Source organism: Carica papaya, chromosome 3 (assembly GCF_054855325.1).
Source record: "Carica papaya isolate Zhongbai chromosome 3, ASM5485532v1, whole genome shotgun sequence".
In the NCBI taxonomy this organism is placed as follows: Eukaryota; Viridiplantae; Streptophyta; class Magnoliopsida; order Brassicales; family Caricaceae; genus Carica; species Carica papaya.
The window spans coordinates 35,532,591-35,552,500 of NC_142311.1; the positions used below are offsets into that span (position 1 = coordinate 35,532,591).

Sequence of the window (19,910 nt, forward strand, 5' to 3'; positions counted from 1 at the left end):
TGAATATTCCTCTAGGATATTCTCCTCGAGAGGGGGAGATTTTTCCACATCAACCTGTTTGCCGGCTACACAAGTCAATCTATGGGTTGAGACAGACTTCCTGACAGTGGTTTCACAATTTCTCACAAGTATTACTTCAAGAAGGTTTCCATAAGTCACAATGTGACCACTCCTTGTTTGTCAAGCATCAGGGTAATGTTTTCTAATATTGTTGGTATATGTTGATGATATTGTTATTGCTGGTAATAATAATCATGCCGTCGAAGAACTCAAAGTTGCACTCAAACAAAAATATAAGATGAAAGATTTGGGAACTCTCCGATATTTTCTTGAACTTGAAATTGCAAGAAATGACACAGGAATCACTTTATGTCAAAGAAAATATGCTTTGGATCTGTTAACTGAAACTGGGTACCTTGGTTGTAAGCCCTCATCTACTCCCATGGAACCCAATCTTAAGATATCCAAAGATGATGGAGAACCTCTGTGTGATATCACAAGTTATCGGCGACTGATTGAAAAATTGTTGTACTTGACAGTCACTCGTCCTTATATATGTTATTCTGTCAATAGACTGAGTCAATTCTTAGCTGCTCCGAGGACCAGTCACCTTCAAGCTGCTTTGCGGATTCTTCAGTACATCAAGAGAACACCTGGACAGGGTCTCTTCTTTCCTTCATCATCTACCATTCAAATTAAGGCTTTTTCTGATGCTGATTGGGGCACATGTCCTGACACTAGAAGATCTCTGACTGGTTATTGTGTTTTTCTTGGATCTTCATTAGTCTCATGGAAATCAAAGAAACAGCAAGTTGTATCTCAGTCATCTGCAGAAGCCGAGTATCGTTCCATGGCCAATACTACATGTGAAATAGTATGGATTCTGAATTTGTTACGAGATTTAAAGGTGCAACATCAAGGTCCTACATTGCTTTACTGTGATAATCAGGCAGCTCTACACATTACTTCGAATCCAGTGTATCATGAGAGAACAAAACATATTAAACTTGACTATAATTTTGTTCGAAAAAAAATTCAAGATGGTACCTTGAAGACAATGCATATATCCACTCGCAATCAACTTGCAGATTTAATAACAAAACTTCTTCATCCTACGCAGTTCGACAATTTATTGAACAAGATGGGTACAATAAATTTGTACTCTCCATTTTGAGGGGGAATATTAAGATTAATTATTGATTAGATGAAATTAATTTGTTAATTATAGCTTTTTTGATTAATTAGTTATTGTAACCGTTTTTATCTTTTTTTCTTTGTCATTGTACAAGCTGTATATAGCCTTTTGTTGTCCATGAATACAATCAGAAAAATCGGAGTAATTTTTCTCCATCATTCTTTTTCTTCTCCTCCGATTCCTAACATTTTATAAATAAATATATTATTCTCTTAAAACTATATCATCCTCTTGTTTATCCTCTAAAAATAATCATATTTTACAGGTAATTTTATATTATTTTGATGACTACGAGAATACTGTTTTTCAGCCTTTAATATTTGGATTCATCCATGTATTTTTACAATTAATCACATCACTATATATGTGTATATATATATATACGTGTATATATATATATGTATGTGGATACATTCCTCAATATGTTTCCGCGTACATGATGATGATGTGGGAATCATAAACATCTCAAATATATACACACACACATATACTTACACATATATGCATATACATTTTATTTTCCTTGTGCCGACCACTCCTTCCTATTTCTTTTTTGTTATATCATTTTTCTTTATCTCCCAACAAGGAAAATATTCAATGAATTATCATTTCATTCTCTTTTGTTATATATATATATATACACGTATATGTATATGTATATATATGTGGAGCTCTCCTTAATTCTCTTGATCCAATCCCTTTTTTAGAAAAAAATACCCACCTGATTTTTTTTTTTTTCTGGATTCTAATAATAAATTTACCCAAAAATGAAAAATAATCAAGAAAAAAAGTAAAAGAATATACATATATATATACATACATATATAGATATATCCCCCCCTGTATCTATCTATCCATATATGCCTGTATATATCCAAATATAATCTCAATTTCCTTTCTGGGTTCTCATTCTTTTATTAGTCCCGTCCACAACCACCTCGATTTTCGATCCCCGTTATGTATATATACACACATATTTTGAGAAGAAAAGCACACACATTTTCAGAAGAAAAGAGCTCCGACATATAATATATATATATATATATATATTCTGAAAGAAAAGGATGAAAAGCAGTCGGATCATGACTCTGTTTCTCTTCTTCTTCTTCTTCTTCTTCTCCTTCGCGTTTGACGCCACAACCGGCTCTCTCATCGAGGAAACCTGTAAGAAATCCTCGTCCACTGATCCAAACATCAATTACGAATTCTGCGTCGCGTCCCTCGAATCGGACTCGAGTAGCCACAGCGCCAAAAATCTCCAGCAACTCGGCCAAATCGCCATTGAATTAGATCAACGTAACGTGACGAGCACGACGTCGTATATCAAAAGGCTACTGAAGAGCAAAAAGAACAACTTGGATCCTTTCGTGAAGGCAGCCCTGCAAGATTGTCTTGAACTTTATTCCGACGCAATCCCTACCCTGAAAGAAGCCATTGAAGATTACAGAAACGGACACTACGACGACGCGAACGTTAAACTGAGTTCAGTGCTGGACGCCTCGACGACTTGCGAAGATGGTTTCAAAGAAAAAAAAGGTGTCGTCTCGCCGCTCACAGGAAGAAACGACGATGTGTTTCAGCTGTCTGCTATATCTCTTTCGATTATAAATATGCTTAAAAAATAATCTTATCGGTCATGGCTGTGGAGATTTTAGTTGAAGGTTTTTTCTTTATCAAAATGGTGGGAAGAGTATTTCTCTTTGTTTCTATAGAGTTTTAAGTAAGAATAACTATTAGTTCGAAATCAAATAAGATTGAATTCACTAACACGATTATAGGTGAGACCCGATTAAACCGATACATTTTGTTATTGAATAAATTAATAAAAAATATATATATATAATTACTTTTTATTTATACGCATCCTTATGAATTTACATTAAATATATTTTATTAGAGTTTCGTATTTCGGCCTTTATGTATCCTATAAATAAAGATCGTGTTTCTCTCCCATGTTATAATGTTCCATAAAGTTTACTATTTTGGTATAAGATAGAAGCAATTCTAGAATTCAGGAGAATCACAAGACTAATTATGAAATGACAAAGAGTAGACAAAGTCCTAGAACCCTAACATAGTGCTGAGACATGTCCAAGGCTTTAGAGCAAATCTCTGATACCCAATATAACTTGAAAAATCCAAATGCAGCCATGACCATGGGATATATAAGACTTTGTCAGACCTTAGTGCTTGCTTCCCTAGGACCTTCGAGGTTTCTCAAACCTTTGAACTTCCTTTAAAACCTTGTGCTACCCGCATTGTCGCCCAAGACAATAGTGTTGTCTCAAAATCCCAGACTAATTGTTGTCTTGAAATCCTAAGATCAATCTTAAGACTCGCGAGTTGGCAGAGGACTCCAGTGTCATCTGTTGTTGGTTTGCATTTTTAGATACATATATGAAAGGTAGATAATGGAAATTTTATTTTATTATTCATCTCACCCTAAGTGCACTAAACAAATCACAATAATACAACATTGTTTTTTCCACAATGTGCTTACATTATACTGTAAAAGCTACAATACAGTACTACCAAAAACTACTACATACTTAGAAATTGAAGAAACTAAAATAATGCGGGTGGTAATGGTGACAATGGGTCTAAAGTAGCAATTGCCACAAAAGTAACAGCAATACCGGTGATACTAGTGGATGCAATGTTGAGGTGACAACGGTCCGCAATGTCACGGTAGCAATAGTGGAATAGTAGGGTTGGTGAAAATGAAGACTGTGCTATTCTTAGTAATGAATAAAAGGTGAAAGAATGAAAAAACTAAATGAACAATTTAGATTTTCTAAAAGATTATCATGAGGTTAATCTACCACTTAACCTGAAATGAAGAGAAAGATAGAACCAAGAAAAATAGTCGCTATTTTTCTGCTAAGACATTTCTTTTTTTGAGATAATTTCTTTACAAGGGTATTATGATGCCACTGTTTAGTAACACAATTATTTTCTTCTGTTTCGTTTCTCTTTTTGTTCTTTTGGAAGATAGCATTTCCTCTTTCCTGATATAATTTTTGTATTTCAATTTTACAATACTTCTACTTTTATTAAAAGGTTGAAAAGAACAATAATAACAGAAGAAATCCACAAACATGAACCACAAAATTCATCTCAACAGAACAAAATAATCCGTCCAACTTCTGACATTCAGAATGCTTAAAAGCTATCCAAGTCTCAAAATTATCCTTCCGTACAGAATCAGATTATTCTTTTTATCCCATGGTCTCAGGTAAATGCACACAAACAGCCAATAAGTTAACCAAATCCGGGTCTACTACTCTCCATGAAATTCAAGATTAAGCAAAAAATTTCACCTCAAATTTCAGCCAGCCATTGGATGGTTGTATATATATTCAATTGCAAGAGAACAGGAATCAATCTTATCAGCTTCCTTATCTGGAATTTCAAGCTTGAACTCCTCTTCTAGAGCCATCACGATTTCTACATTATCCAAGCTATCCAACCCCAGATCATTCTGGAAATGTACATCAGGAGTCACCTGTAGACAATTATCAAATGTTAAAAATAGTACAAAATGCTGAAAGTTACCAACTTTATGAAACATTAATAATTTTTAAAATAAAATATAAATGTTGAATGTTTACATTTCTTTAGGCTAACTTTAGAACAAAATAAGATGTGAAGATCATTTGTAAATCCACAATCAGTTTAGCTATAGGATGTTTAAATTTGTATTAGGATGACAAAAAAATTGAATGTATGTGATCTTAATAAAATTTGGAACAGATTGTTTCACTTCCAAATAAAATTCCATGTGTTCTCAATTTTTATCATTTTATGTAGAACTCTCAGTATCTTCTAGTTCAAACAAGTATCATTTTGTAAATGAAGTCCACATAATTTTTAGATTTCTTCCAAATATAACCTTATTCTAAAATGCTGAAACTCCAAAGAATAATATTTTTACAGAACACCAAAAATTTTATATTTACATGTACGTGCATTGGTTGCCCTAAAGAATGTTATTTTACAAGTTTCCCCCCATTAATATAGGAAAAGCAATGCTGAAAAGATCAACGATGATGTAATTTCCCCTGGAAACAGAAATGAAGCTAACTCATTGACATTTCCAGAAAATTTACCTACACAATTCCGAAAGTGGATATGTTATTATAATTAGAAAATAAGTTCTTTCTCCCTTTTCTTGATAAATTGCAAAGAGAAATAAAAAAATCAGATCTTGATTTCTGTGTTTGTTAATCTAAAGAAAAGGAAAGAGATACAGTTACATCCAAGTAATGCAACTATAATCAGATTATATCTACTGAAGGTGCTGAAACAGACATGAAATAAACATTGATGCTTAAGCATAGACAACTGAAAAAAATTTGATTGCCAAGACATTCATCAGAACTAAATGAGGAAAAGAAACAAGAAGAGAGGAGTGAAATGGGGCAGGAAGATGTTATCATTGTAATAACATGATGTTGGTGTTTGGCCAGGAATCAGATAATTCAAGAATGGTGATGCTGCTTGCAGTGTTTCAAAATAGTGGAGCACAATGTTGTTATCTAAGGCATAGGGCAACTCTTTAATATAAGCGTCATTGTTTAAAACCCTCAAAATAGCTCATAAACTGCAAAATTACAAACTGCAAACAATTATTTGAAGAACTATTTTCTGTGAATGATCCTTAGAGCTTGGTATGCACTTCATCTCTTTAAATTCTTGAGTAAATAATGATCCAGCTTCCAAGAAATATGCTACAAAAACAATACTTGAATTGAATATGAACAACATACTTCATACAAGATCGAAAAACTTGCTCAATTAAGTGATGCATGCAAGTGAAAACCATTTTAACTTTTTTCCGCAGCTTTCTCATTCCAAAAGTGAAAACAAAGAATCAAACAAAAAAAGCTATGACAAAGAATCCTACCAAAAAAATGCAGCTTAAGAATTTTCCCATCTCCCTGCCCGCTATTTACTTAATGATGCAATCCGAGGGCCTTTTCCTCTAATTCCTTCTTTGACCTAAATGGATCATAAGAAGTATGAACTAATGAACTAATAATGATATGCAATGATGACGTTTATGATTTTAATTGAGGACTAAGTAAGAACTTTTCTTACTTGAATATATATATATATATATGTTTGAGATAAATTTTTGCTTCTCATAAAATTATCTGAGCAAAGTCTCATTCAAATACGAAAAATAAGTGAGGAACTCCAGTGAAAATTTATCATCATGCATTCTTTGCATAGAAGACACACAAGCGTTCTTGGTTTCTCAACTTGTTGCCACATGTATATAAAACCACATCACAAGCTTCCTTCCCATAATAATCATCCAGTTCTCTTCAAAGTTACAAATCATCCCAGTACATTAATCCCATTATGCAGATACCCTTTCTAAAGCTATGACAGTACTTGAGATGGTAAACTATATTGCAATATCTCCTAAGAGGCAATCCTTGCTTGATCAACTTGGTAGTTACAATTATGCTTCTTCTATAGGTAACAACAGTAGTCATGCTTGTGTGCTCAAAAGGTTTCTTTTTCCAGAAATAATAATAATAATAATAATAATAATAATAAAAGTCAAACGAGAAGCTCCCTAATTCAACTAAATTTCATGCCTGCATGTAAAATAAACCCTAATAATCATGGCAACCAAACGAAATTACAGAGCTCATGAAATTGGAAAAGAGATGGTTCATGATTGAACATCATTTGTCCTTCTTTATCTATTGAAGAGGTAAAGAAAGAGATCCAAAGTACTTATCCCAAAAAAAAAAAAAAATTGTGCCATCCAAGTCCAATGGAAATTATTGTTCTTAAACACCTAATTAAAAGAGAACCTAACAGGGCCTGATAATGAGAAATCAGTCCACTATTTCCGTCCCTTGCCTGTGATTTCTCAGAAAACAAACAGAAATTGGAAAAATGGAGCGGACGAATTTACGAGAAGAAAGGACTGGGTGGACTGACCTTTGAGGGATCTACCTTAGGGAAGCTCTTGACCACATCAATAACCCTCTCGACGACATCTTCTCTGGTGAGATGTTCATCGTGCGACGACATGAACCGGAGGGAGCCGAAGATTCTCCATTGCCGTTGTCTCGATCCGGTTAAAGCTAGAGTTTGCACGGGAACACGAACATGGCGAAGGATGGCTGCTCTAAGTGCCATTTCTCTTCGTCTCTCTCTCTCTCTCTCTCTCTCTCTCGACACAAGTGACTCACTTTGCCTTACGAATCGGCATAGCAGGAAAAGGGCAGCTGGAGTATCACGTGCGTTGCACGTGATTTAATACCTCATCTCGTTTGGGCCGGGCCGGGCCGGGCCAACCCAATTTCCCTTGCAAATTTCTTCAATACAAAGTTTCTTTCTTTAGAAAAACAAATTAGAAATTACTTATTAGTATTTTGTTGTTTTAATTTTTTATAAAATTGATAATTTTATTTTATTATCAAATTTATTTTTTAAGAGTTATTCACTTTTTAAGTTTATAATTTTTTTTAAAAAAAAAAGGCTAAAAGCGAAGAAAATTTAATTATTTTTCGAAAATAATATAAGCTTACAAAATAAAAATTACAAACGGCATTGTGGTAGGTCTATAAATAGTCTTTTCTTTACATTCCTGAGAAACCCGAAGGTGCGGCGTCACGAACGCGGAGCAACCGGTGATCTCTCCGGCGTAGTGGATATATTCCGGCGAGATCCCGACCTTGGAACCTCTCTCTGTTCCGATCCAAATTCGGGGTTCTTTTCTGGATAGATTCGAATTATGGCTCCGGTTTCGGCTCTCGCCAAATACAAGCTGGTGTTCTTGGGGGATCAATCTGTGGGAAAAACCAGCATCATCACTCGCTTCATGTACGATAAATTCGACAATACCTATCAGGTATTTGCATAAGGATTAATTCATCTCTAGGAAGGTGACGAACAACTATTCATACACGATTTCGTAATGTTCATTTTCTTTGAAAGTTAGTATCGTGTTTGGATCTGATTTGGCTCTTCCGGAAATTCCTTTTAATCTATTTTTTCTTTTAGATCTTATATTGTATTAATGGATTCCTTTTCATTTCAGATTATTGTTTTACATTTTGTGATTCTTGATGTCTTTAGATTCACTCGATGCTGTTCGAGTTCTTTTTAGCTGATCTGTAAGCTACATTCCATTTGCAGGCTACTCTTGATGCCATGTTTAGGATTCGAGAAGAAAGAAAGGAAAAGCAATATGCATATTAGTGAACATGGTAGTTAACATGCACATACACTAGATAGAGAACTTACAATATTAAGTTTATAGAAAATATTTAACATGATAAATCGTTTAAATATAGACAAGATAAATCATGTCTAAATTATTAGTTTATAGATTTAAGCTAGAACTACAGAAGGATCAGGAATATTATCCTAAAACAAGTATAGACATAATAAAATATACCGAAATCAATCTTTTTTATCAAGTTGTGGTATGTGAAGATTAACCCGCGCCATATGACTTTCACCTTTTGGGACGATGATGTAGTTATCTAAATAAATAGGTTAGCATTTGTGCTTAGCACCTAGCAGTTAATTTTTTTAACTTCCATTATTGAAACTTTTCTTTTAAGAACCATTAGATCATCTGTCCATTATGAGTTTCCATTTAACCGCATGGAACTTTAGTCTTTAGCAGAGTATGAAAAATATGAAAATGTCAGCAACATGAAATCCAATTCTGCAACAGTTTTTGGGATGTTAAAATGCTTTAACTAGAGAAGTTTTTAGGCTGTTCTTATACTTCAGAATTCAGAAGTAGAGAGGATATAATTGGATTATCCATAAACCTTTATAGTAATGTAGATCATTACTGATTGTAGCGTGGCTCAATTCACTTGTATATGGGAATCTCTGTCCCTTTCTTAATCTTCCATTTTCTTTTGAAAAAATTACATTTTCCTCAATGAGGTTTCTGTATTGCTCATTTTTAAAACTGAAAAAAAAAATTTATTTCAAAAACTAATATATACTTGTAAACGGAAATTGACTGAAAAATTGAGCCAAAATTACAAATTAAATAACCAGTAGCACAGGAAATGAGAAAAGCCAATACAACAAACAAAAAAACAAATAAAATAATGAGTTGTTTCTTTGGGTAATTCTCTATTTAAAATTTTAGTTTAAGTGATAAGTGAATGTATTTAAATATTAATAATAAGCATTACGAAATGATGAAAAGAATTAACAGAAAAATTTGAAAGAGTAGATAGCTAGGGGGTAAAATGCACAATAGTTTGTAAATTAGGATTTTCTTGTCTAGTTTTAGAAATTAGAGTGTTTTCAGTATAATACAGCAAATCTTGGGACAAAATGTAATTTATCCTCTCTATTTTCAAATTCTCTCCCAGCTACTCTCTGCCTCTGTATGTTTGGTCTGTTTTGATATAAGCTTACAAGTTTGATATTATAACCAGGCAACTATTGGGATTGATTTTCTATCAAAAACAATGTACCTTGAAGATCGAACAGTTCGCCTGCAGCTCTGGTGAGGTTTCATTTCTTGATAACTTCAATAATATATTCTATTGTGAGTTGCATCAAAAATATTATTGCATTGAAGTTTACCCTGGCTCATGATTTTGATATTGAAATATAGTGTAAATTAATTTGTATTGCCTTCTTTTACCGCAAGACATTGTTTTTTGAAACATTAGTGAGTACTAGATTTTCGTAATTGGTTAAAAATTCATTTTTCTTGCAAGTGTTGAACATTTGATGCCCTGGAAGAAATGATTTTGCTAGACCACCACGTAGCACTTGTACATATCTCGTGAAAGTGGGATGATTGTAAACTGCGCTGTCTTAGTAACATAAATTCATTCAACTCCCTATATCTCTCTCTCTGTGTAAATTCAACATAACTACTGTTTATTCTGACCTGATTTTACAAGACCAGATTACACAAGTTCTTTAAGTGCTCAAGTGGCCTACAAGGCAGGTTTACTTTCAGTTGAATGCATTAACTTGCCACTGGACATTATTGCACCACTATTCTTGTCCTTAAAACTTCATCTTATATGGTTAATTATTTTGTTTGGCTAATAAACAACATTGAGATACATTGCAGGGATACTGCTGGACAGGAGAGGTTTAGGAGTCTCATTCCAAGTTACATCAGGGATTCTTCTGTGGCAGTCATTGTATATGATGTTGCAAGTATGTTAATTTTTACTCATATATTTCCTGTTTTGGTACTTCATTCCTTATAGTTGTTTATGCTCAGTAATCTGTATATTAAAAGAAAAAACTTAGTATATGGTGAAGAAAAAACTTAGTGTATGTTAATTTTTACTCATATATTTCCTGTTTTGGTACTTCATTCCTTATAGTTGTTTATGCTCAGTAATCTTTATATTAAAAGAAAAAACTTAGTATATGGTGAAGAAAAATTAACGAGGAAGCTACTATATATGGTTCAAGCTTCAAGTTGGTGACCCTTAATAAATCTAATACTGAGCTATTTTACTGGTCAACTGAGCACATTACACTACATACTTGATGAAATTCACTTACCATATTGGCAATTTCCTTTGTGACTTAGGCAGACAGTCCTTCCTCAACACTTCCAAATGGATTGAAGAGGTTCGAACTGAGCGAGGAAGTGATGTTATAATTGTGCTCGTCGGTAACAAGACAGACCTTGTGGACAAAAGGTTAGTATTTATTGTTTTGAGTTTATAGTTAAGAAGCTTGATTATGCTGGTTTTATGTTGTTGTTTAGACTGGTCAAGGCACATATGTTTCTCTTACTCTATTCTGTTCTAATACTTAATCATGTTAGGTCCTCGGTTATTAGTTGCTTAGCAATTAATTTGAATGTTCTAAAACTATAGCTATAGGTTCTAGAAGCTCCATTGTGTAGCAACATCATTCTTAACCTTGATACGATTGGGATGTATTTTTCTCGATTTTATTACCTGAAGAGGGTCAGTAGAAAGTGTTTGTAAAGAATCAGGCTTCATCCTTGTGCTGGTGGCAATTTTTGCCTAAATAATGGTAGTCTAAGTTTAGAATGTATTGTTCCCTCCCTGGTGCTTATGTGGCTAAAGCACTCTCTTTAGTTATTATACACAGGTACAGGGAGCCAGAAGATCAGAACTTGAGAATGTTTTATGTCGATGCTGGTTTAGTACTAAAGTTGGAATGGCTCACAATATATGTATATATATATATATATATATATATATGTATTAATGCTCTTGCAAATTGAATGAAAGAGTACTCTAGTGAAAACTTAAATTGTTTCTCCCATTTAACATTTATTTTCTGATTCCTTGGGAATTTTGTTTTCTTTGACAGGCAAGTTTCGATAGAGGAAGGAGAAGCCAAGGCTCGTGAGCTAAATGTTATGTTTATAGAAACTAGTGCTAAGGCTGGCTTCAATATAAAGGTGAAACCATGGTTAGCTGTTAAGATGATCTTAATTGGACTGTCACTTGATTGTGTTTTGTGAATTGAACTTTGCCACATTGAAGTTACACCATTCTTTTCTTTGACTTCTCTTTTGAGGAACTTAGTTTCCTTGTCAATCAGCAAAGTTTTTACTACAAGAAATTTGCTGTTGGATAGTCTTACTACCACTTCTTTCATCACAAGAGAACAGTGTTTTTGGATTTATTGGGGCTGTTTGCATTTTTAAATTATGTTGTTTGAGTTCTTGTTTGTGTAAGAATTCATTACTGTGCAGCCCTGTTGAATTTATTTGACCTTTTCAGGCACTCTTTCGCAAGATAGCCGCAGCCTTGCCCGGAATGGAAACACTTTCTTCAACGAAGCAAGAAGACATGGTTGATGTCAATCTCAAGTCTTCTAACAACTCGTCTCAGTCACAGCCACAATCCGGAGGATGTGCATGTTGATGTAAATCAATCAATCAAAGCTCGTTCTGGCAACAATTCTTGTATGCTTCTGGAAGTCTCCATGAAGTCTGTAAAGTTTTTGCCCTGTCCCCTTTTTGTAGTATTGTCATTTTAGTTTGGTTGATTGAGTGGAGATCGGTGATAATCAAGGAAGTGCTTAAAGGCAATGTAGTAGTTAGGCTTAGTCCTAAGCAGTGTTCTTTATGCTTCTTTTGGAGTTAAGAAGACAGTTTTTGCATTGTCCTTAAAAAAGTGAAGGCAGTTGTTGGGTGTATACTGTTAAACACATGTTCAGTTTCAGGTCAACTTATGTATGAAATGGCTCCGTCCAGTAATGCATATATTTGGATTTCAATAACACAGACTGGACAGGTCTTATTGGTGAAAAGATCGAGTTGACTGTTAGTTAAACCGGTGGGATGAAAATTTGAGGACAGAAACCCCATTATATGTTTGATTTTAAAAATTCCAACATCAAATACTCAAATGAACTTCATAGTAGAATCCAATTAGCCATTATACATTTCTCTTTGTATTGTGTGAAATTACATTTGAAAGGGTAGATAATGGAAAGCCATGTATGTAATGGTCTTGTGGACCTGTGGTTCAATAGCAGTTATCTTCTCGGAAGTTCTGGACTTGATATTACAAGCAAGTTGGAAAACTGCATGTATGCTATTGAACTTCTGTCCTATTTGGTGCATTGAACACAACAGATGTGGAATGAAATAGGAAATTTGGTGGAAAAGAAATCGCGCTGCCTTGTGGCAACGGTCGAGGAACGAAAGTTTAGAAAAGGCAGATGGTCATGAAGATTTAGGCATGAGAACGGAGGAGAAAATGTTGTGTGGAAGAGAAACAAAGGAATAAGTAAGGTGTTATCTGCAGGGAACGAAGCGAGAACTTTCGTTATTGGGTTTCGTTTTCTAGGAAAGAAAATGAGGTAGATGGCTCAAAGAAGTAGCTGAGAGTTTGAAGAAGAAGAACAAGAAGAAGCATATTTATGGGGTCATCAACATGTTACAGACTTTCAATCAATCATAATTTGGTTACAACTTTTGATTAAGTGTATAACGATCATATATATATATATATATATATAAGGGAGAGGAATCTTCAAGGATTCTCTCCTTTATCTTTTTCCCTGTTATTTTTGCCAAAACCTACAAATTCTCCAAACCCATTTGTAAATCAAAACAATTTGAACTGCTAGATTTCATGAACTAGTTTTTAGAAGTGAAAAAAATGGTTACTGTTCTAGTTCTTCTTTTCTTGTAATGAACCTCTCCTTATCTCCTCCATTAAATCTCACTCAAGCTCCATTTAGCCAACCATCTAAACAAAGGTTAAAATGACTAACCCAAATTAGCAAGACTTGTCAAATGAAGAAGTTTTTTTCTAGGCGAGGTCTGGGTTTAGGGAGAGACGACGATGGGTTGAGGATGACGAGTCTTTTGGTAGGAATCAAAGAAGAGAAAGCCAATCAGGCTACCATTATTGTTATGTGTAATTAACTTAAGTATGAGTAGAATCAATACTGCTATTTATAAAATCATTACATCTGTATATATATATATATGAGTATATAGTTTTTAGCACCAGTATAAATTTCCAAACGGCTTTATGTTAGATCTATAAATAGTTTCTTCTCTTCCTTTATTCTAACATTCCCAGGAAACCCGAAGGGTCCGCGTCAAGAACACGAACAAACCGGTGATCTCTCCGGGGAGATCCCCAAACTTGGCACCTCTCTTTGGTCCGATCTTTCGGCGATTCGAATTCTGGCTCCGGTTTCGGCCCTCGCAAAGTAGAAGCTGGTGTTCATGGAGGGGATCAATCTGTAGGCAAAACCAGCATCGTCACTCGCTTCATGTACGATAAATTCGACAATACCTATCAGGTATTTGCTTGAGGATTACTCCATTTCTAGGGTGATGACTAACAATCATTCATACACGATTTGGTAATTTCATTTTCTCTTGATTGAGCGTACCAGAGAAGGAAGAAGATGTATGATATAATTAAATATGTTGCAGGGTACAATAAAATACGACGTCGTCTCAATTTCCATTTTCCGCTAATTTACTGTCGTACACGTGGCGGTTTCTGATAGGCCAACCCGATCATTCAAAACTTGTTACGATTCGTCGGTTGACAATATATGTCAGCGAGTCCTCTCTCTCTCTCTCTCTCTGGCTGAGAAGTTTTGCTTCGCAGAGAAATCAACTCTAACGACTTACTTAACTTCGCCTTCTTCTATTTGCTCCTCTCTCCATTTCTCTCTCTCTCTTAGCCGCCATCGTACAAGGGAAGAAGCTTTCTCTCTTCAAACACTATGCCAGGTACTTCTGATTCCTCTCTCTCTTTCTTTTTTTTTTTTTATAAAATTGATTAACGAGATTTGACATCGGCTGCTTAGTTTTTTACTGTACATGATTGACTTGCTTAGGGTTTTATCATTTAGTGTTCTGGCTTCTTCTCTGTGTCTGTTTATGTTACCGTAACGTTATAAGTTTATTGTGATGATTCTCAGAGATTAGGCGTACAATTTCATCGCCTTTAGACTTTAATCCTTGTCTTGTTGCCTTAAATTAATGTTAAGCCAATCCGCAGTTTTTAATGATTTAACTGTTATATATGTTGAAACCAATCCAAAGCAGCCTTGCTTGTGGCCTTGTCGTGCTCATATCTCCATTTGTTTATTTACAAGTGTCGTCTGCTTTGGTCACCCTGTTTGGATTGAAAACGATATTTAATTTCTTTATTTTTCTTTCCTTAATTTATTATTTGAAAACATTAGTCTTGTTTTTTTTTGCAGTATCTGTGCCTTTATACTCCAGCATCAAGGGAATTGCTATTGATTTTGTATTTAATAACTAGCTTTACGAACCATTTATTTTGAATGTTCAAGCATCTTTGTGAGCTAATGAAGTGCAGGTCCAGTCTATAAATTGTTTTAAGTTCTGTTTTGCGTTGGTTAGAGTTGAGGATTGCATGTAAATCCCAATTATTTTTTTTGGTGGACCTTTTTCTTATTTTGTTTGGGAGATTAGAGATTTCAAGACGATATTACTAGAACTAAATTTTGGCCTTTGAATTTCAGATTTTGTTAACATCTGTTTGTAAGAAAAAAAAAAAACCTTTTTTTTTAATTTCCCAGAAGGGATAAATATGACAGTATGAAGTGTTGTGGCCAATAAAACTTCGTATAATCACTGGGTAATGAGACCAAGTTGCTCTGCCTTAATCAGTTTATTCAAGGCTGGTTTGATGTAATCTTTAGCGCTGACATATGGTTTTGCATTTATGGGAAACTGTATACATCCGTTTGTGTATCTGAATCATTCAGACTCTACTGAATGGTGTAGAATAACGTCCTTAAGCAGACCATAAGAATTATTCCGACAATTACACATCAAATATCAAACGTTTGAGTATTTGAGGAAGAATAATTTGTAGAATTAAATGGTAAATGTTTGATGCTGTGTAATTATTTTTTAAGATGCTTTACTATTTTGTTGACCCCCTTTTTTAATGAGGATATATTCTGGTTTGTTGCATTCACTTACAGATAACCAAGAGCCAATTTTAAACAAGGATGAAAGGATACATAATCCATCACCATTTACTAAACTCAAGCGCTGGCAATGGTGGCTGTTGTTGGCCATCAATATCTTCTTCCTTCTTGCAGGCCAGGCTGCTGCGGTTCTTCTGGGTAGATTTTATTATGACCAGGGTGGAAACAGCAAATGGATGGCCACCCTTGTTCAGAGTGCTGCCTTCCCTATCCTTTATATCCCACTCTTTCTTCTTCCTTCCTCTGAGGGACCTTCAACTTCTGCCTCATCTTCTATTAGAATTATTGCTTTGATCTACTTCTTTCTTGGAGTATTTATAGCTGCTGATAACATGTTGTACTCAATTGGGCTCTTGTATCTCTCCGCGTCTACATACTCTCTCATTTGTGCCACTCAATTAGCTTTCAATTCAGTATTCTCTTATTTCATAAATTCTCAGAAGTTCACTGCTTTGATTTTTAACTCTGTCATCATCCTTTCACTATCTGCTTCTCTAATTGCCGTTAATGATGGCTCAGAAGGTCCATCAGGAATATCCAAGTGGAAATACACAATCGGGTTTCTTTGTACTCTTGGAGCTTCAGCACTGTATGCACTGCTACTTTCCCTTATGCAGCTCACGTTCCAAAAGGTCCTGAAAAAGGAAACCTTTTCTGTGGTTTTAGAAATGCAAATTTATACGTCACTTGTTGCTACCATCGTTTCCATCATTGGTCTCTTTGCGAGTGGGGAATGGAAAAGTTTGCATGGGGAGATGGAGACCTTTGGAAAGGGAAGATTATCTTACGTAATGACTTTAGTTGGGACAGCGGTCACATGGCAAGTTTGTTCAGTTGGTGTTGTGGGATTGATCTTTGTGGTTTCTTCTCTCTTTTCTAATGTAATCAGTACTCTCTCTTTGGCTGTTACTCCTATTGCAGCCTTGATAGTTTTCCATGACAAGATGAATGGCGTGAAGATAGTAGCCATGCTTATGGCTATTTGGGGTTTTGCTTCTTATCTATATCAAAATTATCTTGATGATTCTAAGGCGAGAAAAACACAAATTAGCATTCCTGAAACAGGTGATGATTCTTCTTGCTGATTAGATGATGTTGGTATTAAAAATTTTGGGAAGAATTCACCAACTCATTGGTACCATCTCAATTATTAGTTATATATTCATGCATTGAAAAAATTTGTAGACCCGTAAGGATGTGGTGCATTGCTACTGCATTTACCAATGAAATTTAGCTGGAGGAATGATTTTGAAAGTAAGAGATGAAGTTGTTCTCCATTCTGCATATCCTGAATAGGTTGGCTACAGATATCTTCCTTAGAAGTTTCTTGCAGGCAGCAATGGGCTCAGGCTGGATACTGGCTTTTGATCTTATTAACATAACCTTTACTCTCCTGTTCAGCAAGTGAGGAGCTGATGATTAATTTCAGGAGAGACAGAAGATTGTGGATTTCTGAGAATGAACTAGTAGATGAGGCCTTGTACTCTGCCTTTCCAACTCCATAAGGTGAATTTTCTTTTGGTTTTTCATTGAATCCAATAAAAGAAAAAGGCACAGGGATTGAACTCTCATAAAAAAAAGTGCAGGTACATAATTACCATGGGACTATATGGCCTACATCTTGTTATTCTAGCTCTTATTTTATTATATCTTGAGATTAAGTTCAATATATACTATTGTATAGGGATTTATTTTTGACTTTATTTTAATCTTTTTCTTTTTGTAATTCGATTTTTGATATCTACGGTTACGGAGGAATTGAAAATCTAACCTAATTAAGTAATTCGAGGTGAGAATAGATCTCGTTTCGATACGAAATTTCTCACGCAATTTTATTCTAAAATCGATGAATTAACTAACTAAATAAATGCATAAAAATTAAGATGTGAAAGAAGGTTTATAAGAGAAGAAAATTTACTTGACTATAAAAGATACCGAACTGATAACTTCAAAAGGAACTGAGCAAAAAAAAAAGAGAATATTGCAAGAAAAAAAAAACAGAAAAATCTAATTATATTTTGTAAAAGAAAAAACAAAGTAAAAAGGTAATTTAAATAGATGAATTAACATCGATTTGCCAAATCGGACCAAACCGAACTGGACTAAAACTAAATGAGAATAATATTCTAACCCGAAAATTAGACCGATATAATATTTTATTTATATAATTAATATAAAGAAATTTATATTATATATACATATTAATTAATTTTTAATATTACAAAAATTAATCGGTCTGGATCAAATTCGGATCCAAACAGACAATAAATTTAAGTCTAAATAAATTTTGGACAAAACATTAGATCGAATATTATTTAATCTAATTCGATAACCTTATTTTTAATTTTTAATTTATTTATCACAAATAAATTACTAAAATGAAAATATATAGATTTAACTTTGTGGATTACAAGATTTCTATGTCAAAATAATATAAGAAGTAAAGAGCAATTTTTCATAACCTAATTAGTCAAAATAGACGATAAACTATTATACTTTCGTGTAATAAAAAAACTCTCAGAAGTGTAAGATCACGAGTGACTTTATCTTTCATTTTTCTTTCCGTGTTAACAATCTTTAGTTTTCATAAATACTTATGCTCAACTTCCGATGAAATTGGCATCTAATAGTCTTCCTTGTTGGTGAGCGTAAATAGGAGCCTTGCTTACAAGCTATGATCTTATGGAGTGTGTTGATGGCTCTATACTTCCAACCCCAAGATGAGTATTGAAAAGGTGATGACCCGATATGTGTAGTTTGACTATCGCAACATCAATCGATGAATTCATATCAAATTTCATCAAATACATGTGAGTTCATTTGTTAATACAACAATAAAATAAGATCTTACAAGATCAAGAATCTCGAAACTCAGTTGTCTCGTAAAAATGACTCGAGTAACAATTTGTTAATTATGAAAAAGATTATTTAAGAGCTACTAGTACTATAATACATAAATATCACTTGATAGCCTACTCCCTCATTAATCTTACGCACAAGTTTAAAGAGAACATTATAATAGTTTAAACCTTTGAAACTTATCTCGTTCAACTATATGATAAGTTCATAACTCAAAATGAAATACAACCTGTCTCTCTATCATTATACAAGCAATCACTATCTCCATTACTCGCTACTATATTTAGAATGAGCAGTTATAACTTCTATGTATATCAAATATATTAAAATATCTTATTTCGTCATCTTATTTCACAAAAAATTAACAGTGTCTCAATAGAAGACTTTTATCTCGGATATTAGTAAAAATGAGAATTTATTAAATTATTTATACAATGTGTAATATTTTGTAATTTATTTAAAAAAAACAATCATATACTTGAATATGATAGTAGTAAAAGTAACAACAATTTTTCTTTCTTTGTTAATATTTTTTCATATATAAAGTATTTTTAATATTAATCTAATACGAATTTTAACTGATTTTATTGATTATGCACTCACAAGTATAAAATAAATATTTGTAGACTTAGAACACAAAGTTATGAACTTAAGAAGATGATTCTATCACGTTGGAGGAGACTTTATCGTCTCCGAATTCTAATTTGTAAAAGTAGTAAATAATGAAATAGATGCTTCTCTAATCAATAAAAACTTAAGAATCAGTTGATTACTATTACGTAGTAAAACTTTATTTTTTTGTTTTTTCTTAAATAATTGTCTTTGCTTTTAAGAATTAATGTTGAACGATATATTTTTAATTGTTCTTTCAAAAACTTTTTAACTAAAAAAGAAACAAATTTGCTTACTTTAGAAAAGCAATAAGATTAGAGAAATTCTTAAAAGTAATCAACTTTTGAACGAAAAACAGGAGTATAATACATGATATGTTAAAAATTATTCAACTTATGGTTTTATGATTAACGAGAAAGTTGTAGACATTTCCGTGATCGCATATGTAACCTTAAATCAAATTTTACAATAAGCATTCGTTAAAGACCGAGAAACACTATGCATAACTTAGTTATGCCTCTTTTTCCATTGTGTACAAAATGTAAAATTTTAAAACTAATAAATAATTACTTTAAAATATTTTATTAACGGATCAGAGTAATTTTTTTTTTTTAAAAAAAAAGATAAATTAAGATCGAACGATGAATTATTTACTTTATAGTCATCTTAAAAATCGACTTTACATCATTTTTTTAGTTTCGTACTACCACGTCAATGCTCTACACATTAACATCAACAATAGATTAGCAAATAATTAAGTATAGGTCAAAAGAGCATCCCAATC

General features: G+C 33.5%; 4 protein-coding genes across 7 annotated transcripts; 3 read left to right on the forward strand and 1 right to left on the reverse strand.

The window, feature by feature from the left end:
• Positions 1–2,201: 2,201 nt before the first annotated feature.
• Positions 2,202–3,052, forward strand: LOC110814720 (putative invertase inhibitor). Its single transcript, XM_022042275.2, has one exon. The coding sequence runs from the start codon at positions 2,260–2,262 to the stop codon at positions 2,818–2,820; it is 561 nt and encodes a 186-aa protein (XP_021897967.2). The 5' UTR covers positions 2,202–2,259; the 3' UTR covers positions 2,821–3,052.
• A 1,260-nt stretch (positions 3,053–4,312) lies between these two features.
• MTACP-1 (mitochondrial acyl carrier protein 1) lies at positions 4,313–7,427 on the reverse strand. Its single transcript, XM_022042250.2, has 2 exons — positions 7,157–7,427; positions 4,313–4,700 (listed from the first exon to the last, which is right to left on the reverse strand). Exons 1-2 carry the CDS (start codon positions 7,355–7,357, stop codon positions 4,524–4,526), a joined length of 378 nt encoding a protein of 125 aa, XP_021897942.1. The 5' UTR covers positions 7,358–7,427; the 3' UTR covers positions 4,313–4,523.
• Positions 7,428–7,770: 343 nt separating this feature from the next.
• RAB6A (Ras-related small GTP-binding family protein) lies at positions 7,771–12,466 on the forward strand. Its single transcript, XM_022042334.2, has 6 exons — positions 7,771–8,072; positions 9,634–9,704; positions 10,287–10,375; positions 10,761–10,872; positions 11,519–11,609; positions 11,935–12,466. Exons 1-6 carry the CDS (start codon positions 7,956–7,958, stop codon positions 12,076–12,078), a joined length of 624 nt encoding a protein of 207 aa, XP_021898026.1. The 5' UTR covers positions 7,771–7,955; the 3' UTR covers positions 12,079–12,466.
• Positions 12,467–12,622: 156 nt separating this feature from the next.
• Positions 12,623–17,358, forward strand: LOC110814840 (putative purine permease 11). Of its 4 annotated transcripts, none has more exons than XM_088216895.1 (5): positions 12,623–13,597; positions 13,753–13,978; positions 14,115–14,420; positions 15,650–16,720; positions 17,057–17,358. In XM_088216895.1, the coding sequence occupies exons 3-5, from the start codon at positions 14,414–14,416 to the stop codon at positions 17,158–17,160; spliced, it is 1,182 nt and encodes a 393-aa protein (XP_088073021.1). In that variant the 5' UTR covers positions 12,623–13,597; positions 13,753–13,978; positions 14,115–14,413; the 3' UTR covers positions 17,161–17,358. The 4 variants fall into 4 exon arrangements, with proteins under 4 accessions (XP_088073021.1, XP_088073022.1, XP_088073023.1 ...); XM_088216896.1 differs by having other exon boundaries at positions 12,623–13,535; XM_088216897.1 differs by having other exon boundaries at positions 12,623–14,041.
• Positions 17,359–19,910: the final 2,552 nt, after the last annotated feature.